General features: G+C 33.5%; 1 protein-coding gene across 1 annotated transcript in view; it reads right to left on the bottom strand.

Moving 5' to 3' along the window:
• The window catches only part of LOC106463706 (insulin-like growth factor 2 mRNA-binding protein 1), a 61,473-nt gene that overhangs the window by 12,945 nt on the left and 26,735 nt on the right, over nucleotides 1-21,793 (bottom strand). Inside the window, exons 7-13 of the mRNA XM_013923771.2 lie at nucleotides 12,956-12,998; nucleotides 11,987-12,081; nucleotides 10,214-10,330; nucleotides 9,526-9,961; nucleotides 5,864-5,950; nucleotides 4,342-4,470; nucleotides 1,662-1,775 (exon numbers count right to left, since the gene is read on the bottom strand). Of these exons, the coding sequence (XP_013779225.1) occupies nucleotides 1,662-1,775; nucleotides 4,342-4,470; nucleotides 5,864-5,950; nucleotides 9,526-9,961; nucleotides 10,214-10,330; nucleotides 11,987-12,081; nucleotides 12,956-12,998 (1,021 nt within the window). The remainder of the gene's footprint in view (nucleotides 1-1,661; nucleotides 1,776-4,341; nucleotides 4,471-5,863; nucleotides 5,951-9,525; nucleotides 9,962-10,213; nucleotides 10,331-11,986; nucleotides 12,082-12,955; nucleotides 12,999-21,793) is intronic.

The raw sequence follows: 21,793 nt of genomic DNA, 5'->3' as shown, positions 1-21,793 counted from the left end.
TGGCCTTTAAAATAATAAACTGTCTTGGCTAGGTTTTAGTGGACTAGTATTTTTTAAAATAGTCACATTTCAGTTTTAATACATCATACGTGTATATACATTATTACTATTTAAAATATTATTCTTAAATTTCAGTTATTTTTTTTTAAAACATAGAACAGTAAATAAAGAATTATATAAAATGACCATCTCTTCTATTTATGAACCTTGAACTCATTTGCTGCTTCCCATAGGTTTCTAAGCCTTATCAAATTTTGCATGTGGAGTATGTGAAATGAAATAATTCATTTTAGGTTTTATATATACATTTTGACATAACCAAAAATCATAAATTACTATATCAATACCATAGAATTCCACCATAATTTATCGAGCTTAGTAACTAAGCTATATTTGGGTCTAAAAAAATATGAAATTTCAAACTCACTAAAGACTTACCTTATTTTTTGAAATCTACCATGAAAAGAAAGAGTTTCCCACATAAATACTTTGAAAAGGTTCAGAGAGCCACATGGGGGTATTCTGAGCTTTTGATTGGTTATTCCCATGTTGTAGACAGAAGTAGGTGCATGTAAGCCAGTGTTTTCAAAAATGGAAAGAGTTGGGTGGGGCCACTGTTTGATTCAGTAATTGTAGCAATATCTCAGCAAATTGAAGAGACAGGAGATTCCTATTTTAGATTCTAGCTAATCAATATTGGTAATTTGAGTTCATAATTCATAAGAATCTACAAACTTTGTAATTGGACATCACAAACATTTAATTTGAACCAATGCTACATTCAACATACCTTGTGACACACAAAAATAGAAATTTAGTATTTATTTTTTAATATTTACTTTTAAATTAAGAAATTAACTAATGAATCGTACTAGAATTTGAATTATATTCTACAATTTGATAAACTTATTGACATACATTCATAAAATAGTAGTTCAATAAAATTTTGAATGAGAGTCTATAAATGCAATGACATGGCCTTTGACCTGTGACCATAGGAAAACCCCGTAGATATAGGGTTAAATTATTAATTTTTGGTAAAAATAGTAGAAGAAAAGCAAAATTATATATTATATTTTTCTCAAACTACATACTTTCCTGAATGTTCTTGTCAAACTTTAAACAATTTTATCAACTGGTTTTATTATTGGAAAGAAGTTTAATGAGAGTTATGTACCGTGCTCAAATCTGAAGCACGTTGTCATTATTGAGTTAAAATCAAGTTTCAACATGGTATTATTTGGGTGAAAAAGCAAATATCAACAAATCATTTTATTACTGTTAACAATCCAATTACACTCTTTTAACCCTTTTTCTAACTTGTAAAGATATGGAAATATGTAATCCTAACATGCCTAATGTTTTTTTTTTCTTTGAAGCAAAAACATTATAAACATTACTTTTGTAGGCTTATAAAAGAAATTTGAACATATACAAAAGTAATTGGGTTACACTAGACAAATAACCATAACTATCACACTTAAGTTATTCAACATGAACATGTACATTCAACAAATTTTGAAGATATGCTTCAGAAGTTATTTTGTGTTATAAGTAAAGAAAATTATTAGGGCAAAATTCACATTTTTATCTATAACATTTGAGTGAAATACAATAACAATCACAGATCACTAACAATTACACAATTTACAAATGCTTACTTGTGAACTATAAAAATCCCCAGTGATGCGAATAATGACTTCTTCAGCCTGAGAGTTTTGACTTTCTTCAGGCAGCTTAATTAAAGCATGAGTAATCTGCTGTAGTTCTCGAATCTAGAAAAATAGTTTAATAATTTTGGCATTTGAAAAATTTTAGTTTTATAAATAGAATACTATCATCAAGTTCATATAATAAAGAAAAGCAGATGCCAAATAAAATTTTAATATTAACATTGAATAAGAGTGTTACAAATATACCTGTATCAAAAATGAATCACCAATCTCCTAACTGGACTGTACTTTCTAGCAAATAACATCAACAAATAGTCATTTTATTTCAATATCATTGTAAAATATGGAATATTGGTTCCTTTCATGCTCCTCATTATGAAAATTAAACTAATGAGAGGGGGTATGTCACTACAGTCATTTAGAGTAGAGTAATTCACGAGACCACAGCAAATAAATGAAATAATGAGTTTTGGTAGCTATAGCTTAAACCAAAATATTAGAAAACTTTAGATGTAAAGCCTCAAATGAAATGAACTTAAACTGTTAGTTTTATTTGGCAGCTCCCCACCCAAAATCCACAAGAATTTACTTTCCAACAGCATGTATGTACTTGTCTCTCCTGTTCAATAACCATAAAAAAATATTTTTATGTAAAAAATATAATTAATTCTATTTCGATAAACTTTTACTCAAAAATATCTTAAATTCATACTTCATCTTTATAGAACATTTATTTAGTGTAATTCACAAAGAAAACAAAAAAACAAGGTTCCAGTTTTCATTTCTGTAGCTCTAAAGAAACTTGCCTATAAACACTACATTAATAAAATATTTATGGACCATCCCAAAGAAAGGTTTATACTTTTTAACAAACTACCATTTCTTGAAAGTATAAGGATTCACGTCATGTTTCTCATGTAATTTCCCTCCTTGTCAGAGGTTATAAAACTTCAGCCTTTAATGGTGTCACAGCACATGTTCTGAAAAATAACTAATGAAGCTCAGCTGAAACAACTCAGACAACAGCTGAAAATGATGAAACAAAAGAGATCCTGATCTATCTAAGCCAATATGAGGTAAATAAAGTGGTTGAAACAACAATTTCTGGTTTCTTCTACATACTGGTTACGCTAAACTATAGAAGGGGAAAACATTGTTTACAATACTATAAACAGATAAAAAATATAGATGTGGGAATTTTTATATACTTTCTTTTGACAATCGTTTTGTTCCTGAAAATGTTTTCTTGTTAAATATATCTGTTTGAAAGTTACAAATTTCTTCTATGACAATAAATCATGTACCGTATTTTTCGGAATATAAGACGCACCCTTATTCTGAAGACAAAGTTTTGGGGAAACTTTACTATACTAACTTCATTACTATAATTTATTTTTTTATTATTTAGGGAGATTATAAATAGTTATGTTTTTAAAAGAAAAAACAACAACTACTATTGTTATAAATAACTCATTCAATTGAACTAAACTATGCATGCCTATTTAAATATATTTACACATGGCTTGTGTATATAGTATATATATACATATATATTATTCATACCTTCGGTGTATAGAACGCAAGCAGATTTTGACATCAAATTTTGGGGTAAAAAAGTGCGTCTTATACACAGAAAAATATGGTAATTGTAGTTTTGTTTACCAAGCATAATAAGCAATAGAAAATCATTAGAATGATTCAAATTTTGTTGTTATTGTATATCATTATTAAATTTGTCATTTTCAAATAACAAACAAAAATAAAATAACTTAATATTTGTTGAAAATAAACTGTATTTATCAGATATAAATTGATCTGGAGCAATAAATCTGATGACAAAATCATGATAATTAACTTTACAAAGATAAATGTGATACTGATTTGAAAGATATTGTCCAAGATAAATGATAAATCTTTGTCAGTTTCTTCACTGTTTTTATGATTTATAGCTGGCAATGATGAGTTCTTCAATCATCAAAATAAAGTATCAAAAGAAATGTATTAATGAATATTAAACAAGCTGAGAATACATGGATAAAAATGGATAAAATGTTATGAATAACAATAATGAAAAATGAAATTCTATTAAAGATGAAAGAAAATTTGTTTGTCTTTTTTCCATACAGCATCTCTCAAAAAATGTTTTGAAACTTTTGCTACCTCGAAAAATTACAGAAATACTAAATTAAATTATATTTATATATATTTAACAGACAGTGGATACTATTTAAGTGTGTATCCAGTTTCATGCAAGTTGGTTTAGTATTTTCACTGTGAGAAGAAGGATATCAGTGATTACTCCCTTATACAGAGAGGATTATAAAAAAAAAGCTACCAATTATCTATCAATGTAATCATTCTCATCTTATATTCATTTTACAAACAAATTCTGACAAGATAATCAGCAATTTGTTAATAGTTAAGTATCTTTTATCTGATGCAATGTGTTCCAAAATATTTAACATAGATTTTTAATATACTAATTCTTTCTAAGCAAATAGCTATTTAAAAAGAACAAAGTGTATCATTTCAAATGTCACTTTAAGTCCATTAAAGAATAGTGTATAAAGCAAGAAAAGAGTTGTAGTTTGCATATTTCCAGTTCAATTTTCTATTAAAAATAGTATACTTAATGGCAACAAAACAAAGCAAATTATTATTAAGTTACCCTCTGTCCACCCTTGCCTATGATACGTCCAACTTGTGATGAAGGAACAAAAATTTCAACCCTGAGTCTTGCATTTTGGGGACCAGCAAATCCTTCATATGTAACTTTCTTGAATATCATAAACTGAGCCTATGAGAAACAAATGTAATTATATATATGTATAAACACATAAAAGGTTTAAGTTAACCACAATTTAAATTATATTTGTTCACAAGATTGTAAAAATTTACCCAATATACTGACATCAATTTATATATTTTCCACAAACTTTTGTAATTTAGTGAAAGAGCCACAGAAATAAAGTAAAACAAAGCAGATATTTCACAAATCACAACATTATTTCATGTTTGGCAATAGGAAACTGATGTATCAAATGTGTGGTCTATATATTTTGTACAAACTATTTATAAATTCATAAGTTCTACAGTAAAAAAAAGGAAGAAACATTTAGTAAATCAAACAAAAATGTAGCAAGAAGAATAAAAGTAAAACAAACTACATTTTATTACTGTTCATGGAAGTTTTAATCAATAAATATCAACCTTTAATAAAATAAACCTGTTTTGAAGTGAATTTTAAGAAATCTTGTATTTTTATATAAGGTATAAAGAGGCTACTCCAATTGTCCTTTTTCCTTTTTCTCCTGAAATTAAAACTTCTTAGAAACTAAGTCACATTTTTTTTCCAAACAATGAACTCTGATTAGACTACATTAACAATAAAAGTAAGTTTTTCCAAGTCAACTGGCTTAAATTTCTTAAAGAGAAGAAAAGGAAATTGAAGAAAAAATGTTTTAATTATTTTTAATATATAACATTCAATAAAGATGAACTGACCAATACAATATCTAGTTAACCCTATCGCCACGGGTATCCTTTACTGCACATGACACAAGGTTTAAGTGTCTTTCATTCAAAATTTTTATTATACTACTTTTTCTTTATGTTATACCAATTAGAATAGCATAAAATCTCAGCTAATAACCCATATTTTAATAGTATACCAGTTTGAAGTTCTTAATTCTACAAGGGAATATTTTTAAAAATCCTGAATTTCCACTAATGTGACCCACATGACACATTTTCTCTTAGCATGTTATCATCCCTATTTTATCCATCACCCCTAGAAAAAGTATAAAATTAAATATAAATTGCCTCTATAAAATCGTTATTGCTCAGAGAAACCATAATTTTTAAAGTCTTCAATTCTGTTTAGTTACAGAGCTATCAAATAGAAAATCAGACCCCTCCTGCCACACTCACCTATCACATCCTCTATTTCACAATTCGTTGATAGTTCTCTCTTACATTTCATTATATATTACCTATAACCAATAGAAAGTCAAGGTTTTTATCTATCAAATGACATGTTGTGAACAGAATATCATCAATTTCACTCAGGGTAAAAGATTCATTCCCATGGGAAAGTTAACGTTTAACTTGTATGAAGTTGTAAAACCTTGTGTCATGTGCAGTAAAGGATATCCAAGGAAACAGTGTTAAACAAATAAAAAAACAGTTACCTTCCACTGTGACTCAGGAGTACCAATAATGGTGACCTTCCGTTCAGTTTGCTGTTCTACTGGTTCATCTTTCTCAGGTTGAGCCACCTGTTTGATTTTTTTAAATATAAAAAACAGTCTTAGTTTACTAATGACACGATTCGTTCTTAGTATGTATAGTAAAGTATATTGATCCAGATACACATTTACTTTAAATATATTCTTGAAAGGAAAAAAAAACATCCACACAATACTGCTTTTAATAGAAGTATAATAAGAATGCTTACCAAACTATCATTTTCAAGGATCCAATTTACTCATTTTAAACTCCACCAAGATTAAATAAGTAATGTTTTGTTATATTTTATAAATAACGCAGTTACAGTTGTCAGACTTGATAATTTTTATTCAGTATTTATTACAGTTATCATCTCACCAAGAATATCAGCCTTAAAGCATTGGATAATAGATACAAGCTTCGTTCTATGAATATGGCTGCACAGTGCAGCTTCATCTATGTTGTAAATGTCAAATTATTTATCACAAACTAATCTTTACTTGTATTTTAAACTTCTTGATGCATGTTATTTTTTTATGATAAATCTTTTGTGAATCATTATTTGTACTTTGAGTTTACAAGACACAACAAACTGGAATGACACCCATTTTGAACCAATTGGCAGCAATATATTTCCACTTAACTACACATTCTCTTAGCATCAATACCACTGCCTTTGTTGCCACTTCTCCCATTCTCACTACCATTGATTATGGATAATCAATACAAAGTAAATTAAAAAACATTCAGCATCACAAGTTTGACTTTTATAAATAGCTACTTAATTAGGCCTATAATCATGTTATTAGTGTAGCTTGTGTAAAACCTCACAAATTTATAGAATATTTTCTACATATACAAAATTAAAAGCATAATACTTTAAAACTGTGTAGTTTTCATTTACAATTACTATTATTGTAAGATTTGTATCTTTAGTATAATTTGACTGTGAATGTGTGTTAGTTACAGTGCAGTTCAGTGAAGCATCAACTGAACATTAAAATGCATGTTACCTTAGCTCCCTTGTTTTTCAAATATCAATCTTATAAAAACTTGAGTAGATGAATTTTCTGATAGCTGCTGATATTACCAATATAATCCAATAACAGATATAAAATATTAGTAACAGTAAATGTCCAATTTTCAACATTATAAAATTTATTCTTCTGTGGTACTAACCATGAGAAGAAAATGTGTTAAAGGTCTTTCCTTTGAGAATATATCATGTTTTTATATATCTTGTGATGCATCATTTAACGGATGCTTCTATGACAAAACAATAGAAAAGAAGTATTGTTAATGTTTAAAATATAAAGGGTATATATACATTATGTGTGATAAACTGACAGCTTTTTTTTGTGATCTTTTGTGTAGAATATCTTGGTATCCTTACGATGTTTTGTTGAAGTTGATGAAGATGCTAAAACTGTATCAATATTAACTCTTTCGCTACTGCATCATTGGATTACACCAACTATGTGACCACAAAGTGACCATTACAGTTTTCATACTATAACTTTTAACATGCTTTGTGTATCTTCATGAAATGTTTCAATCTTTTAGTAAATATTACAAGCCTTCTGTAGATAAAAAATCAGAATTTTTAATTAAGTATTTTCACTAAAACTTTGTCCATGAATACATGGAGTCAGAGTGTTGACTGCTTCGAGTTCAGTGATTTTCATGTTGAGATTAAAAATACTTTTCTTCACCTGAAAATTTCCAAATGTCATTTGCTTAATCTCTTAAAACCTTCTTAATAAATATCAAACATTTTTTTTTCAGAAAAACTTTATATTTTATCAGTTATTTTCTCTACCCTAACTATATACGAGGTCAGTCTAATTGACTAGCAGTATAGGTGTCAAAGCAAGTGCGTATGAATATCTATACATGTTCTTACTATTTACTCATAAATTCTTAATTTTTATTTTTTCCTTAAAAAACAGAATAATAAATTAAATATATATAGAAAAACCAATCAATTATCAAATTACTATTCTTGTACATATAAAACCACTGTAATGTATCTGGCTTTCAAACTACGCCATATGTGGGTTAAAATCTCATTTACGTTTAAAGCAACAAATTAGTCGATAACTAGACTTCAACATTTCCAGTGAAATTACAAGTTTCTCCTTCAAGTCAATTACAAACGACTTTCAGATTTATATAGCTTAAAATGCACTCTTTCTATTGGTTATAAACATGTACGTAACAGAATTAGATGTAAGTAGACAAGAGATTTCAAAGGAATGGAATAGTGGGCAGTGCTACCCTGGCAGGTTTACAAAATTTAGTGATATCTCTGAAAATCAAAAAAGGTGGGATATTCATATTTTATATTCTAGCTTGCAAATATCTGTATTTTAAGTTTTAAATTCATTAACCACTCCAAAAATTGTATGGTAGGAGCAATAATATATTAACTGAGGAATACAAGAAGACATCATATGACACACAAAAAACCATATTTAGCATTTTTAAATATTTTTCTTTCAAATTAAGACATTAAAACATGTATGTTAAAATTTTGATTATAAACTACAATGTGATGCCAATTTTACTGACATACAATGATCATACAGCTGTTTAAAAAAATTTTGAAAATAACACTAAACATCGTGTCATGTGTCCTTTGATCCGTTCATAGCAAGAGGGTTAAAGGTTTGTGTTTTCTGTCCTGTCTAGCTGTAGTGACTGATAGATGTTGTGGGCGAGTTATTTCCTTTGGATTTCAAATTTCAAAACTGGGAATTGCATTGCAGGCTAAAGGGAGATGAAATATGCAGTATTTTCTACCTTGTTTATTTACTAAAATGAGCTCTAAAAGTTCACCTGAAATGTTGTATATTTACACTTAAAACTTTTTGCTTACAATAACAACAAGTCTGGTGGAAGAGCAGTAAAAAAGTGTAGGTCATTTTTCTCAAGCCAACTAAAAAACAAACTCTCTATCACCCCTAGTTTGTCATCTGTGCCTCAATTTTATTTTATTTTTCTATTTCATAATCAGCAACAAGAGTTTATTGTTTGGTATTCATTCTGCCTTGTAATCTATCATTTTGCAGAATAACAATGTTGGTAAATTGTATAAACAGCCTTCCTGGACAGTACATTTATGCCCAATATTAGGCTAAGTAATGAATGGTAAGATAAAGTAATAAAAATCAATGCCTTTCACCCTCCCCAATTTCTCTAAAACTTCAAACGAAAACCAACCTTTTTTTTTAGTTGACATAACACACTCCAGTGCTAAGTTTTTACTCAAGTAATATACATGGAATATTGAATGAGCAACATGAATAAAATGTTGTCAATAAAAATGAAGGATGTAGGAGTAGTCAGGTTAAGACTTTCAAGGACTTTTCCAGGATCATCTGATAAAAACCACTGATATACTATGGTTTCCAGTACTGAAAAATTTAACAAGTTCTACAACTTTCAGAATTTTCATGATCTGTATGAACCACATTTAATACAAGTAGTTGAAACTTAGTACATGAATGCAAATTATAACATGTTTAATTCTCAAGAAGCATATTAACTCGTCACATATTCAATACATGCATATCACTAACATAATGTTATACAAACTGATAAACATTAAATAATCAATCCATACCTTAATTGAAGCTCCTGAGAAACTGATCATTTCTCGGATGCAGCTTCCGCCTGTTCCTATGATGGCACCAACAGCAGAATTTGGGATGTAGACATGCACATGCTCTTTGTTAGGTAGCGACTGTTCTGAAATCGTATCTCTTGAGTACATTCCAGGGGGTACACAAGATTGTGAATTGCCATACATAGGATGTTTATGACTAGGAGGACCTCCCCTTGGGCCAGATGGATATCCACCGTGTTCCATAGTAGACATCATAGCCATTGGATGAACGCCAGGGAACATAAGAGCATGTGGAGCCATTGTTGCCAAATCGTTCTCGTAGCTCTGACGGAGTTTAGCACTAATCATCTGTTCTGCCTTGCATATATTGTCAAGCTTTCCAACAACAGTGATAACTCTCTCCAAATTAAAGCTGTTTACATCATAAATATTACTGAACAAAGAAAAAGAAAATACAAATTGAGCAAACAAAACAAAGTTTACTGTGAGAATAAGTACAAAAGACAAGCAATAAATAGAGGTAATTCAGATATCTATACACAAGGTTCAACTTAATGGTTACCTTGTCACTATAGTTGACAAATTATTTTCAACAACTGAAACAAAAAGGTTTTTAATAACACATCAGAAAAACACAAAAGTTTATACTTTGCTATACAAGATATATCTTTTTACAGATAATTACCTTGAAACAGTCAATTTTGTATCAGTCTTTTCCATGATGCCTTTAATATTATTTCCATTTCTGCCTATGATGCGACCAATGAGGTTGTTGTGAGCTAGAACTTTCAGGGGAATCTCCCTAAAGGTAAAAAGAAATATTTTGAGTTTATTCTTCAAAACTAAATCTTAAACACAGAGCTCAGTGCAACACTACTGGGTGAAAAAAAGTTATAAGTGTAAAAGAAATTTAATTATTCCACCAGCTCTGAAAATGCCATTATATACCATGCTTTCACAATATCATTTTGTAATTGACATATAAAAAAAGGGCTGATGCTAGTTTAACATTATAGTAATTAGAAATATGTCACTGATATATTTTATTACACAACAGATATATTCTTTTAAACCATCTATCTATCTAATTGTATTGACTACAATCACTTGTCGGATATTTTGGCAACAAGAACATTCAAATTTTCAGAGGGCCATCCACAATGTACTTTCACTTCAATCTCTTCACAGCAACATGGAAGCAAATATTGTTGTTTATGTGAAGAGTTTTATACAAACAACACAGAGGCATAAAAATCAAAGTTTAGAATTTTACAACTGGAAAAATAAATTCAGAAAAGTAAATACACTTATAAAATACGTATTGTGACAGCCATAAAATTAAACACCATTACTATTCTCAAACAAACACAGTAATGTTTATTCTATAAATAAATATCTAAAACTCATACTTCATTTTAAGTTGTATGTATACTTGCACTGCTTGCATGCTATGGGTAACATAACCACCTTCAAGTTTTGTCATACATAAACAGAAAGAAAAATATAAACACAGTAGCTAATAACATTTATTTTACATATAAATAACAAAAAACATTACATGAAGTATACATGGAAAGTTTCTTTCATGCCTACTAAATACACATTCAATTCTACACCTATCATTAACTATTACTAATGGTAACAGTTACATCTAGTTTCAGATCTACAATCTTACTTTGAGCATTTCAGTGCAATCAATGATGTTCAGCTTACTAAAAATGTTATTCTAAAACTAAGTTTAAATACAACATTATGGAGATTCTTCAATGACACTAGTATAAAAATAAAGCTGGGCATACTATTAAATTTTTAGTAATATATTTTTATAAAATAAAAAACAAGTGTTATCATATTGTTTATACAGTTTAGATATTAATTTCGGACATTTTAAAAACTAAAATTTGGGTGCACAACCCACTGGTAAACATGTCTGATCACTACAAATGAAACATACTCACTAAATTAATAAAATACAATGTATTACACTTACAGCAACCTCTTAAACAAATGTAATATCTAAATCCCTAAACTATCCAACTTCTATTTATCTCTCAGCTTCTATTTACAAGCTAATTACTTACAGAGTGCAACATTTTCTTCAAAACAATTCCCTAGTTAGATTAATTGGGTTTGAAAGCACATACAACATTAATGAATTCCTGATAAAATTATGGCTACAATAATAAAATAAGGATATATGGCTCCTGGTTAATTCAAAGCATAATAAAAAAATTAAACAATATCTTTTGAATGTTTCAAAATAACTTACAGTAAGTGCCAATGTTTAACAATGATACTAATTACATTTTTTGGGAGGTTAGAGGTGGTTGTGGGTGTCCAAAGTTTTTAGTGCAAATAATGAAAATAAATTTATTATATCAAAGTAATTTATCTGTTAGATGGTAGATGCAGTTTCTGCATCTATTTCTAGAAAACTTGTATTCTAAAACACTCCTACCCTTTATTTGTATTTTGAGCTTCTTGTTGCATAACCTCCAAAATTTTTTGACAAGCAGTCGAACAATTCTCAGGATTTCCAAAAATTGTTACAACCTGAAAGATTGTTTTTGGTTATTGCTTTAGCAAAGAATTAAATCATTTTTTAAGAAATTATAACCTGTGAAAAATGTAATACTGCAAAAGAACACCAAACAATTCAATACAAAATATAAAGAAAACAAATGATAAAAATTGTGACAGATGTCAACTGCATAGAATAAACTTTGGTGTTTTTTTTTTTTGTTTAAGTGCAAAGCTGCAATGGCTATCTGTGCTGTGCACACACAGATACCGAACCCCAGTTTTTAGCATTACAAGTCTTCAGACTTGCCACTGAACCACTGGGAGAGGCCATATTAGAGAAAACTTGTAACTGTTCATGAAGTATACAGCTACAGAAATTGTATTAAAATCTTTCCAAGTTGATAGCTTAGAAATAAGTAAATAATATTTCAATATTGAAAAGCTAGTAAAAATCTTACATTCTTGATATGGTAAGTTGAATATCCTTTGCATTTCAAAAAGTTTAAGGTTCACTTTTAATTTCTTAACTAACAATATCAATTACAGGTCAAAAAATACTACAAAGAGAAATCTGGTGACACTAATGATCCACATATTTTATTTATTTTTAAATAAACTAACATCAATAATAACTAAATTTATTTGTTAAACTAGTGTTCCTTGGCACAAAAAGAGTTCTAATAATATTACCATATACATTTGTCATTTCCAATGATAAATTCATCTGTGATGAGTATTTATTTTTGGGATGAAATCTAATTTAATTCTCATATAAATTGTGCCACGAACTCTTAGAATACCAACAGGTGTGATATTGTTTAATTCAATATTCCATATTACATAATTAATATACTGAAAATTCATCAAAACAGTGCACTGAATACACAGGTTAAAAGGCTATTACCTTTTCAGCAGAACCAGAATTTTCTTTGCGATGTATGTCAACTCTGAGTAAGGAAAGTAAATAAAGCCAAGATTAAAATGTTAAATGCACCCCACAAATTTTAGACCATAACTGAATACAAATGCATACATTAATCATAAAAATAATAAATAAATCACATTACATTACAACTAAATCATTAAATGTAAATGCAGGAGTAATTACAGTTACATGTATCATTGGGCCCATACTGTATATTCAATTCTGTAAAAAAATATATTAGTGTACTGCTAAATGTTTTGAAAATAAGTTATATACTTTAAATTTCTAAATGAATTACATTTATAAAATACTCATATTATTTGAAATTATAATTTTCCTAAATGAAAATTTATTTCTGATGGGTCACAAGATTAGCTTTTCTCATTTTGTGCTGCCCTTTGTATGTGAACTTTTTTTCAGAAATGCATGCCATAAGCCTTCATCCTCCCTCTGGTGGAATCCAAAATTCCGACACTTCTCTCATGCATCACCTATCCACCAATAGGAGAGCATTACTATCACATGACACATGTGATTCCCTCTACGTGCCACTACTGAATTATTACTTCAAAGTTTGGTAGAAGACACAAGCACTGGAAGATTGTGGGAAGTACCTATCGGAAGAACATATTCATTTTGGAAAAATTATAACTTCCAATACTCATAAGATTAGCTTGAATTCCACATTGAAACAGAGGAGGGACCGATGCAAGGGAAGCACAGGCACATCCCCTGGAAACATCCAGAGGACACCCCTGAAATGAGAGGAACAGATCAAATGATCTCAGGAGGGGTACCACACCACATCTGAACCAGGTATCTCTTCTCCAGGAACATCAACATGATCAGGAGGACCAGACATGGTGGAACATTAAAGGGAACACATCCGCATGGAAGAGGATAGTTTAGCAATGTGATTTTAAACAAAAATCAGAATCACTCAATCCCACGATGGAAAGTGGGCAAGTGAGAATGTGTCTCATGGTGTACAGTGGTTAGGGCGCAATGGACCATACTCAGTAAGTCAAATACATCCAAAATCTCACTTGCTGGGTATTGACATCCTAGCGAGGGTAGGAAGAAGATCATACAGTCTTCACCTCAAGTCCCAGAGTCATAAGAAAACCTAACATTTCACTCCAGGAACTCGCATGGTAGCCTATTGCCAGGGATCTGGGAATGGGTCATCCAGAATACGAGGGAAGTCCATCACATTCACTCAACCCCTACGACCATGAACCCAGCCCAAAATGATTCAAGGTTGGCAACAACTTCATCACCCAACGATGGAAAACTAGGACAGAAGTAGAAACAGGCCACATAGGCCTTCTGCGACCCACAACACAGAAGACATGTCGAGAGGGGAAGATGGACAACCCGAAATCTGTGTGAGAACTTATGTGATTGATTCACTCAATCTCCAAAACCTCACTCGCTGGGTACTGACATCCTCGCAAGGGTAGGAAGAGGGCACCCAATCGGAGGGTTAAACTGCATTTGGGTGGATAGTCACTCATCCGGAGGACCTTGTAACTCCCTATACACCAGCAGAACACCACTGTCCTACTCTGTACTGAATGGTTATAGCCATCTTTGTGGAACCCATCCGGCAGGTTGCCTAGTGGCTTGGATCTGGTAAGTAGTAAGGACTCCTGTACTTCACTGGAAGAAAGGGGGGAAGTGTGGTGAAGAGTCCAGAGGGACTGCAACACCTGAGACATTGCAATGAGTGATCATGAAACCCTATTTTGAAAAGCAGACCACACCAATTTATTCAATCTAGGCATGGCAGGAATGGGCAGCAATCCCCTTCTGCTTTACCCATGCTGTCCATGAGTGGTACAGTCCAGGACAGGCATATTATGACACAATTATCATGAGGAATTTACACTTTAGTGATCTTGTGAAACACCGTATCTCAAGGGTGAGTGTACATAGCCATGAAACACGTATAAGAATCAACCTGGCTTACACGTGGATATGATATCAAGATGTCTGCAAATGTAGCCCATTCCGAGTACAGACTGAATTCCTGGTCAGGTACCACTCGCCACAGAGTGGAATCCAAAGTGAAGCTGAAGCAGGGACCTCTGAAAGAAAAAAAAGCATTAGTGAAGGCTAACCTCATGTCACAGTGAAGCTGAAGTCCGTTGAATAGCCACAGGTGGCAGGTAATACCCAGAGGAAGCAGAAACAGCGATGTAGTTTAGGTAGTGGCAGATGAACGTGTGCAGAGTTGTCCTCATGCTCGATTGTAGAATCTCTTTCAACGGCTGACAAACATGAGAAGCAAGGGAGAAGGTAAGGTGATGAATCTGATGTGAGGAAATGTGAAAAAGATCACTATGGGAAGGAGACACAAACAAATAGGCCAACTGGATCAAATGTCAAACCCAATTGGTCAGGGTAACTAGAAAAAGATCAGGGGAATAGGAAGGTTGCCAAGGTAAAAGAAAAAGTGGTTATTAGGACCCCGGAAGAAAGCTGTGCAAGCAGAAGAACAAGGGAGGGCAAGACAAGACAGAAGAGTCTATCTGGATCAGGATGAGGGCAGAGATGAGATATACAGGATAAGCAAAAAGGGGAAAGAAAGGCCTTACCTTATCAAGCCGCCGAGGTCTTGGGAAGGAAAGCACAATCAAGATAAAGAATATGGTAGGAGGAGTTCCTGGCAACGTTGATGGCAAAAATATTTGACCTACGACACTCGACAGCCAGGAGGAGAAGGAGGAAATATGCCTTCAAAGAGATGTGAAACAGGGAACATAGACAGAGATTTGAATGGAGGGAAAGTGAGGGCACGAAAAACCACACCAATGTCACAGTCCAGGAGCAACCAATACCTCAATGGCTGAAGGAGCCGAAAGGAATAGAACAACATGAAAAGAACAGGGGAAGCAAAGACTCAGCGGAAGTGGGAAAAATGGAATGTATCGGATAATTCCACCCAAAACCCAAGGAGACCAAACAACCCCTCTCAAATGCCAAGTGAGAAACTTGGAGATACATGCAATCACTAGGGAGAAGCCTGGAAACCCCAAGTCAATGCTCAGGGCCAATAAATGCTCCATGTGCATTGATCGACGGCCAAATGGAATGGGCTAAATGTGAAGCTACTCTGCGAGGGAAACTGGTGCTCCTTGCCAAGGACTTGACAAAAGCCCAATGTGAAGACTGCGAATGGATGGTGCAGGATGAAACGCAGGTGACTAGAGCTGATGGAGCAGGTCAGGACGGAAGGAAAGAGGAAGGGGAGGGACTACCTGCAGGTGGAGCAATTGAGGAAACTAAGATTGAGCAGACCAGTAAAGAGCAATCAGAAGGACCATGCATGGAGTGACATGGAGAAGGGAGACCATCCGATGAAGTAAACGGATGGGAGGGTAAACATAAAGGAAAAGATGAAACTAATCTTGGCTAAAGGAAGCAATAGCCAAGGCTCGAGGATGGGAGACCAGGGACCAAAACCAAGGTAATTTGTGATTGAGAGCAGTGGCAAAGGCATCGATATGGGGTGTACCCAGATGCAGACACAGCCACCAAAAATGGCAGGATGAAGAAACCACTAAATGGGATCAACTAGATCCGGTCAGGAAAGATGATAGGCTACGAGATTGAAAGCACCCGGTACATGATACACCATCAAACAAATGTGATTTTTGTGGGCCCAAAAAAGAAGATCCATAGTACAAAAACCTAGTCATCTGGACCTGGTGCCACATGTGATTGTTGAAGTGGATCATAACCAGCTGGGGGATAGCAAGAGAAAGAAATTGATACAAAGCCCAACAAACAGCCAGGAGTTGGAGAAGAGAACTCTCATCCACAGACCAAGGACCTGAAACCTCCAGGTGATCCACCCAGGCACCCCAGCCCTAAAGGGATGCATCCATGAACAGATGTAAATCTGGCCACAGAGGATGAAGTGGGACCTGCCAATATGTGGGCTCTGTTCAACTACCAATGGAGATTGTCTACAAGAGATGAGGGAAGGTACATAGAAGTATCCAAGGGATCCCGGGTGAGGATCCATTGATCATGAAGGACCCATTAAAGTATTGCACTTGGGCCCGGCCCAGGGGTATGAGAGGGGTTATGGAGGACCACATCCTGAAAAGAAATAGAATCTCATGAGCTGTAAGTGTAGGAACAGACAGGGCTTTTCGATTGGCACGTTCCATAGAATGGAGCTGGAGAGAAGAAGGTTGGGCCTGACTGAGATAGATGTTGAAGAAAACACCCAAATGGATAAGGTATTGGGGTAGGACAAAGGAAAGATTTCTCTAATTTGACCAAACATCCCAACCGTGCAGTTTTGACCAGGAGCTGACGAGTGTGACAGGCCAATTCCCATTCAGAATGAGCAAGAAGAAGCCAGTTGTCAAAATCCCATGGCATGAATATGTGGAGTAAGGAAGCAGACCACATGATAAAACAGATACGGTGCTGAGGCTAGGCCAATAGTTGAGGTGAAAAACTGGTATGCAACCCACTGATGGACAAACTGAAAATATGGATGGGAATGTTCTGCCACAGGAATGTGTAGGCGAGCATTGAAATGTCCACCTTGGTCATGCAAAGACCTGGAGAAAATGTCCACTAAAGAGAAAGGTATGTCTCCATGATAAAGTGAGGATTGTAAACATAGTGATTGAGACAAGATAAATCAATGACAAGATGCCAGTCCCCGGTCTTCTTGGGAACCACAAACATGTGGGAGTAAATCCCTGTGAACATGGGGAGATGTTTCTAAAGCCTATTGTGTGATGAGGCCCTGAACTGCCTCTGACAGATGCTGTCATGGTGAGAGATCCCAAGGAGAAGGGTAGGGAATAGAAACACTGGAAAATGAAGAAAGGGAGATAAAAGGGAAAAAGAATCCCTCCAAGAACACCTTGTGAACCCAAACATCGGTGAGGAAAGATCCCACAGATGAACGAAATTCAACAGACAAGCCCCTACTGGGCCTGAACATTCCACATAATTACTGGTACCGCTGTTGTCATATCTTGCATAATCGAGTAAATCATCGAACTGTGGCACTGTGGGAGGGTGGGAAGTAGAAGGTCGGGGAGAAAGGAATTGGTTCCACGCTTAGCTCTGACTTCAAGAAACAAGTTACCAAGTGAGTAAGTGTAGAGTGTCGATGGGCCAAGGCCATCCATGACTCCAAAGATTCAGAAAGATAGTCAAACACATAACGCCATAAAAATGGCAACCTGTGGAGGTCCCTCCAAGAAGGAGCCTAAAGATGGGTCCATGCCAAAACCGCATCATGGACCAAGAGGTTCCAACAACAAACAGAACAATGTTTGAAGCGTGAGAGGCAAAGATGACAGACGAGCCAATGTATAAGTAAGGATGAAGAGGATGTCAGCATTGGGGGATGGGGAAAAGAGTAAATAGGATCGAGAAGTTTCATGTAAGAGGAAAGGTTAGGGCCATAGGAAACAGTTATAAGAGACAAAACATCACATACCTGAGAGATAAAGTCTGAAAAAAACCAATGACGGACAAGCTGAATCATCAGGTAGTGAACGGGAAGATGCGGCAAACTCCAGGGAGGGACAAACGATATAAATCGTTGTGGGCCTGGTTCAAAAGGCACAGGAGGAAGTGGGGCAGAAGTAGTTGAGAGAGGTTGGCTCATGTGCCGCTCAATTTCCTGGCGATTAAATGACGATATATATTCCGTGAATGGTTGCCTGTACCCGTGGCTGAAAATACTGCCTTAGATGTTGGTGAAGTACACAAATTGGTGACTATAACTTCGGAATTTATAAGCGGGAAACATGCTTTATCAAAATATTAAGAAAAATATAAAAAATGGACCACTTTAAGGTAACTAAATAATGTAAAAAAAGATCATCTTAACTCGACAGCTGCCAAATAAGATGTGGTTGTTCGGTAGTAGTGTGTAGAGGTAGTCAGATGAGTCAGGTGATAGTAGTGCTCTCCTATTGGTGGAGAGGTGACACATGATGATTTGCATGAGAAACATGTTGAAAATTTGGATTCTAACAGAGGGAGGATGAAGGCTTGCGGCATGCGTTTCTGAAAAAAGGTCGCATACGGAGAGCAGCACAAAACAAGAAAAGCTAATCTTGTGAGCGGAGGGAGAATACCTTATCGCAATAATTTATAGTTTTAAAATATAGGAATCAAAATCAGAATATGAAAAGGTAACTGGTCTAATTTATTAAAAAAAGTAACTCAGTACACTAGAAAGTTTCATATTAGTCATTGTAAGTATGACTGTTTATTTCAGAGTTTTCATGCAAAGGTACACAAAGGGCTATCTGCATATAGCCATTCCTAATTTTGAACTGAAAGCCTAGGGGTAAAACAGATAATTAACAGCACTCACTGGCAACTCATGGGCTATTGTCTGACAGAATAATGGTATTTTAACTATCATTCTAATAGTTCACCCATAGTACATTTTTGTTGCAAAGGTTCATGAACAATGATCCCTTGGACAAGGATTCACTGTTCAAGCACACTAACCACTATGTCATGCTCGGTCCCAATCACGCAGAGAGGGAGAGAGAAAAAGAACTTTACAATAAAAAATCTGTGACTTTAAAAATTAAATAAACAGTATTAGGTATAATTGAATTTTTTTTATCACTATTCAGTTGAACTAATTCATTGTGCATCCACTTGACTTCTTTACTTTTTAAAATAATCTAAAAATAAAAAATATATAAATTGAAACATTATTCCAAAAATAAAGAGTATCTGAAACAAAATTATTATGTTAATGCACACAATATATGAAGTAACAAGATTTTTATCTAAACAGATTCACTGCTGGCACAAAAAGATAAACATTGCAAAAAATGCATCATAATGGATACAGTGAGATTAAGTTCGTCCTGAGAGGTCTAAAACAAATATGATATGGATAACTGCATAACATTAAATATTTTGGTTTATAATTTTTTTCTTTGTATTGAAACTTATCCTTCTAGTTTAAGCTGAAGTTAACAAAAACAGTGAAGGTGGGCTTTAACTAGTGACTGTCACCAATGGTAATTTATTAGGTAATGTGATTATGTGTTGCCAAATATGTCACATGAAACTGAAATTGTAAAAGTTTACACAATCCCCAAAAATTAAAAAAATGTGCTACCAAATTTCATAATGTCTACAAAGCTTATAACAGAACAACCTAAAAAATAAACAAATGATGATTTCATAAAACCTTATCTGTACTTTACTTTTATCTTATTGCAGCAAAGCCTGTGAAGAAAACCTGCAAAAGCATAAACATTATGAAGTAAAATGTTTGTTTCAGAATATATATACGAATGATTTTCCTTAAACAAATATTATAAGTACTGCATATTGTGGTCAGTGTTTCTATAAATGCCAGTATGTGACACAAGGTGATACAGTAAAGATGACACTAGTATTTCTATTACTTACAAAGTGTAGGCCATGTTTATATGTTTTCTGATATTCATTTGATTAAGTTACAGAGGTCAAGTTAGTTATATTAAAATTATTTTTTAATATGCAAATCATCAAGTCATGTGACAACCACAGCCAACATAAAGTTGCACTGAAATATATCAGAACTATATTTTCACATTGAACAGCATTAAAAGGTACTGCAAAACCACCAAAAACTGATCTCCCTTTGAGACACAAAATATTCATATACTCAGAACAGGGATTAAAAATGTCAATGATTGAGATATCCTTTGTACTTAATGCCATTAGGAAACAAAGGAATATGGATCAACTTGGGACCATCCAGAAAGAGACCAATAACAAAGTTTGATGCCTTGTTACAAATGAAAAACACAAAATTCAGTGGCAAAAGTCATCCACGTTTCCCAGCCAACATTAACAAGAAGGATCTCTTATGTAACGTAAGTTGCTTCCAAAACATATCGGGTAGGAAAATCAACTTTAATAAACTTCATGAATGGTATCTAGCCAGGTAATAATGGCAATACATAGTGATACTAGATGAACCGATTGTGTACTTTGATAACCGTAACAAGTCTCATGGCATTTATACTAGCCTATGGTTAAAAACAATTTCCCAAAGTGGTCTACATCATGCTGCAAAAATATTTCAATGTGGTCAGTGATCATTGCTGGATACAGGAAGGTGAATGCAAAGGTCAAGGTGAACTCTGCTGACAATCAGACCAATGTGCGAGACCCTTTGCTATTCATGTTATTCCATAAGAATATATACTGGTCAAGTTGCCAGATACAGCACCTATGGATTCCTATATGATATGACCATTGAAATGAGTGCTGGGAAACCATTCTTCTTGTACACTAAATGGATTAAGAAGAGCCCACAGGGATGATTGGTATGTTTTGGACATAGTAGCCTTATGATACGGCCTGTCATGCAATGAAAACTACACAGCAAGACTATTATTAAGATGCACATTCATTAGATAGCTCACGACCAGACGTGGCAACATGGATTATAACATTATAATGAAAATCCAAAGCTGTTTTAATATAACATTCTCAACCTTCTGTATATGTAAAACCATACATTTACTTTCTATGAAGAGAAAGAGAGAACCTTCTGTATTCTTAAATAATTCCAAGAACTTAAAGTGAAAGTACAAGAATGACAGACAACAATATGTCAAACACAGTAAAATTGCCATATCCAAGGCTAATGAAGCCTTCTACCCAATATCAGGGCTCATTAGGTGTTCACAGGTGAGTGTCAACAGATCTACCACCTCCCGTACCTAATACATAACAAAGTCTACTTCCTGCATAGACTAAAGACAAAAATCTGATGTCTGTATGAACATTTATCACCTACACAAA

The sequence above is a fragment of the Limulus polyphemus genome, unplaced genomic scaffold, assembly GCF_000517525.1.
Source record: "Limulus polyphemus unplaced genomic scaffold, Limulus_polyphemus-2.1.2 Scaffold55, whole genome shotgun sequence".
NCBI classification, from domain to species: Eukaryota; Metazoa; Arthropoda; class Merostomata; order Xiphosura; family Limulidae; genus Limulus; species Limulus polyphemus.
Note: the sequence above shows the minus strand (reverse complement) of the source record. Positions and strands in the feature narration are given on the sequence as shown.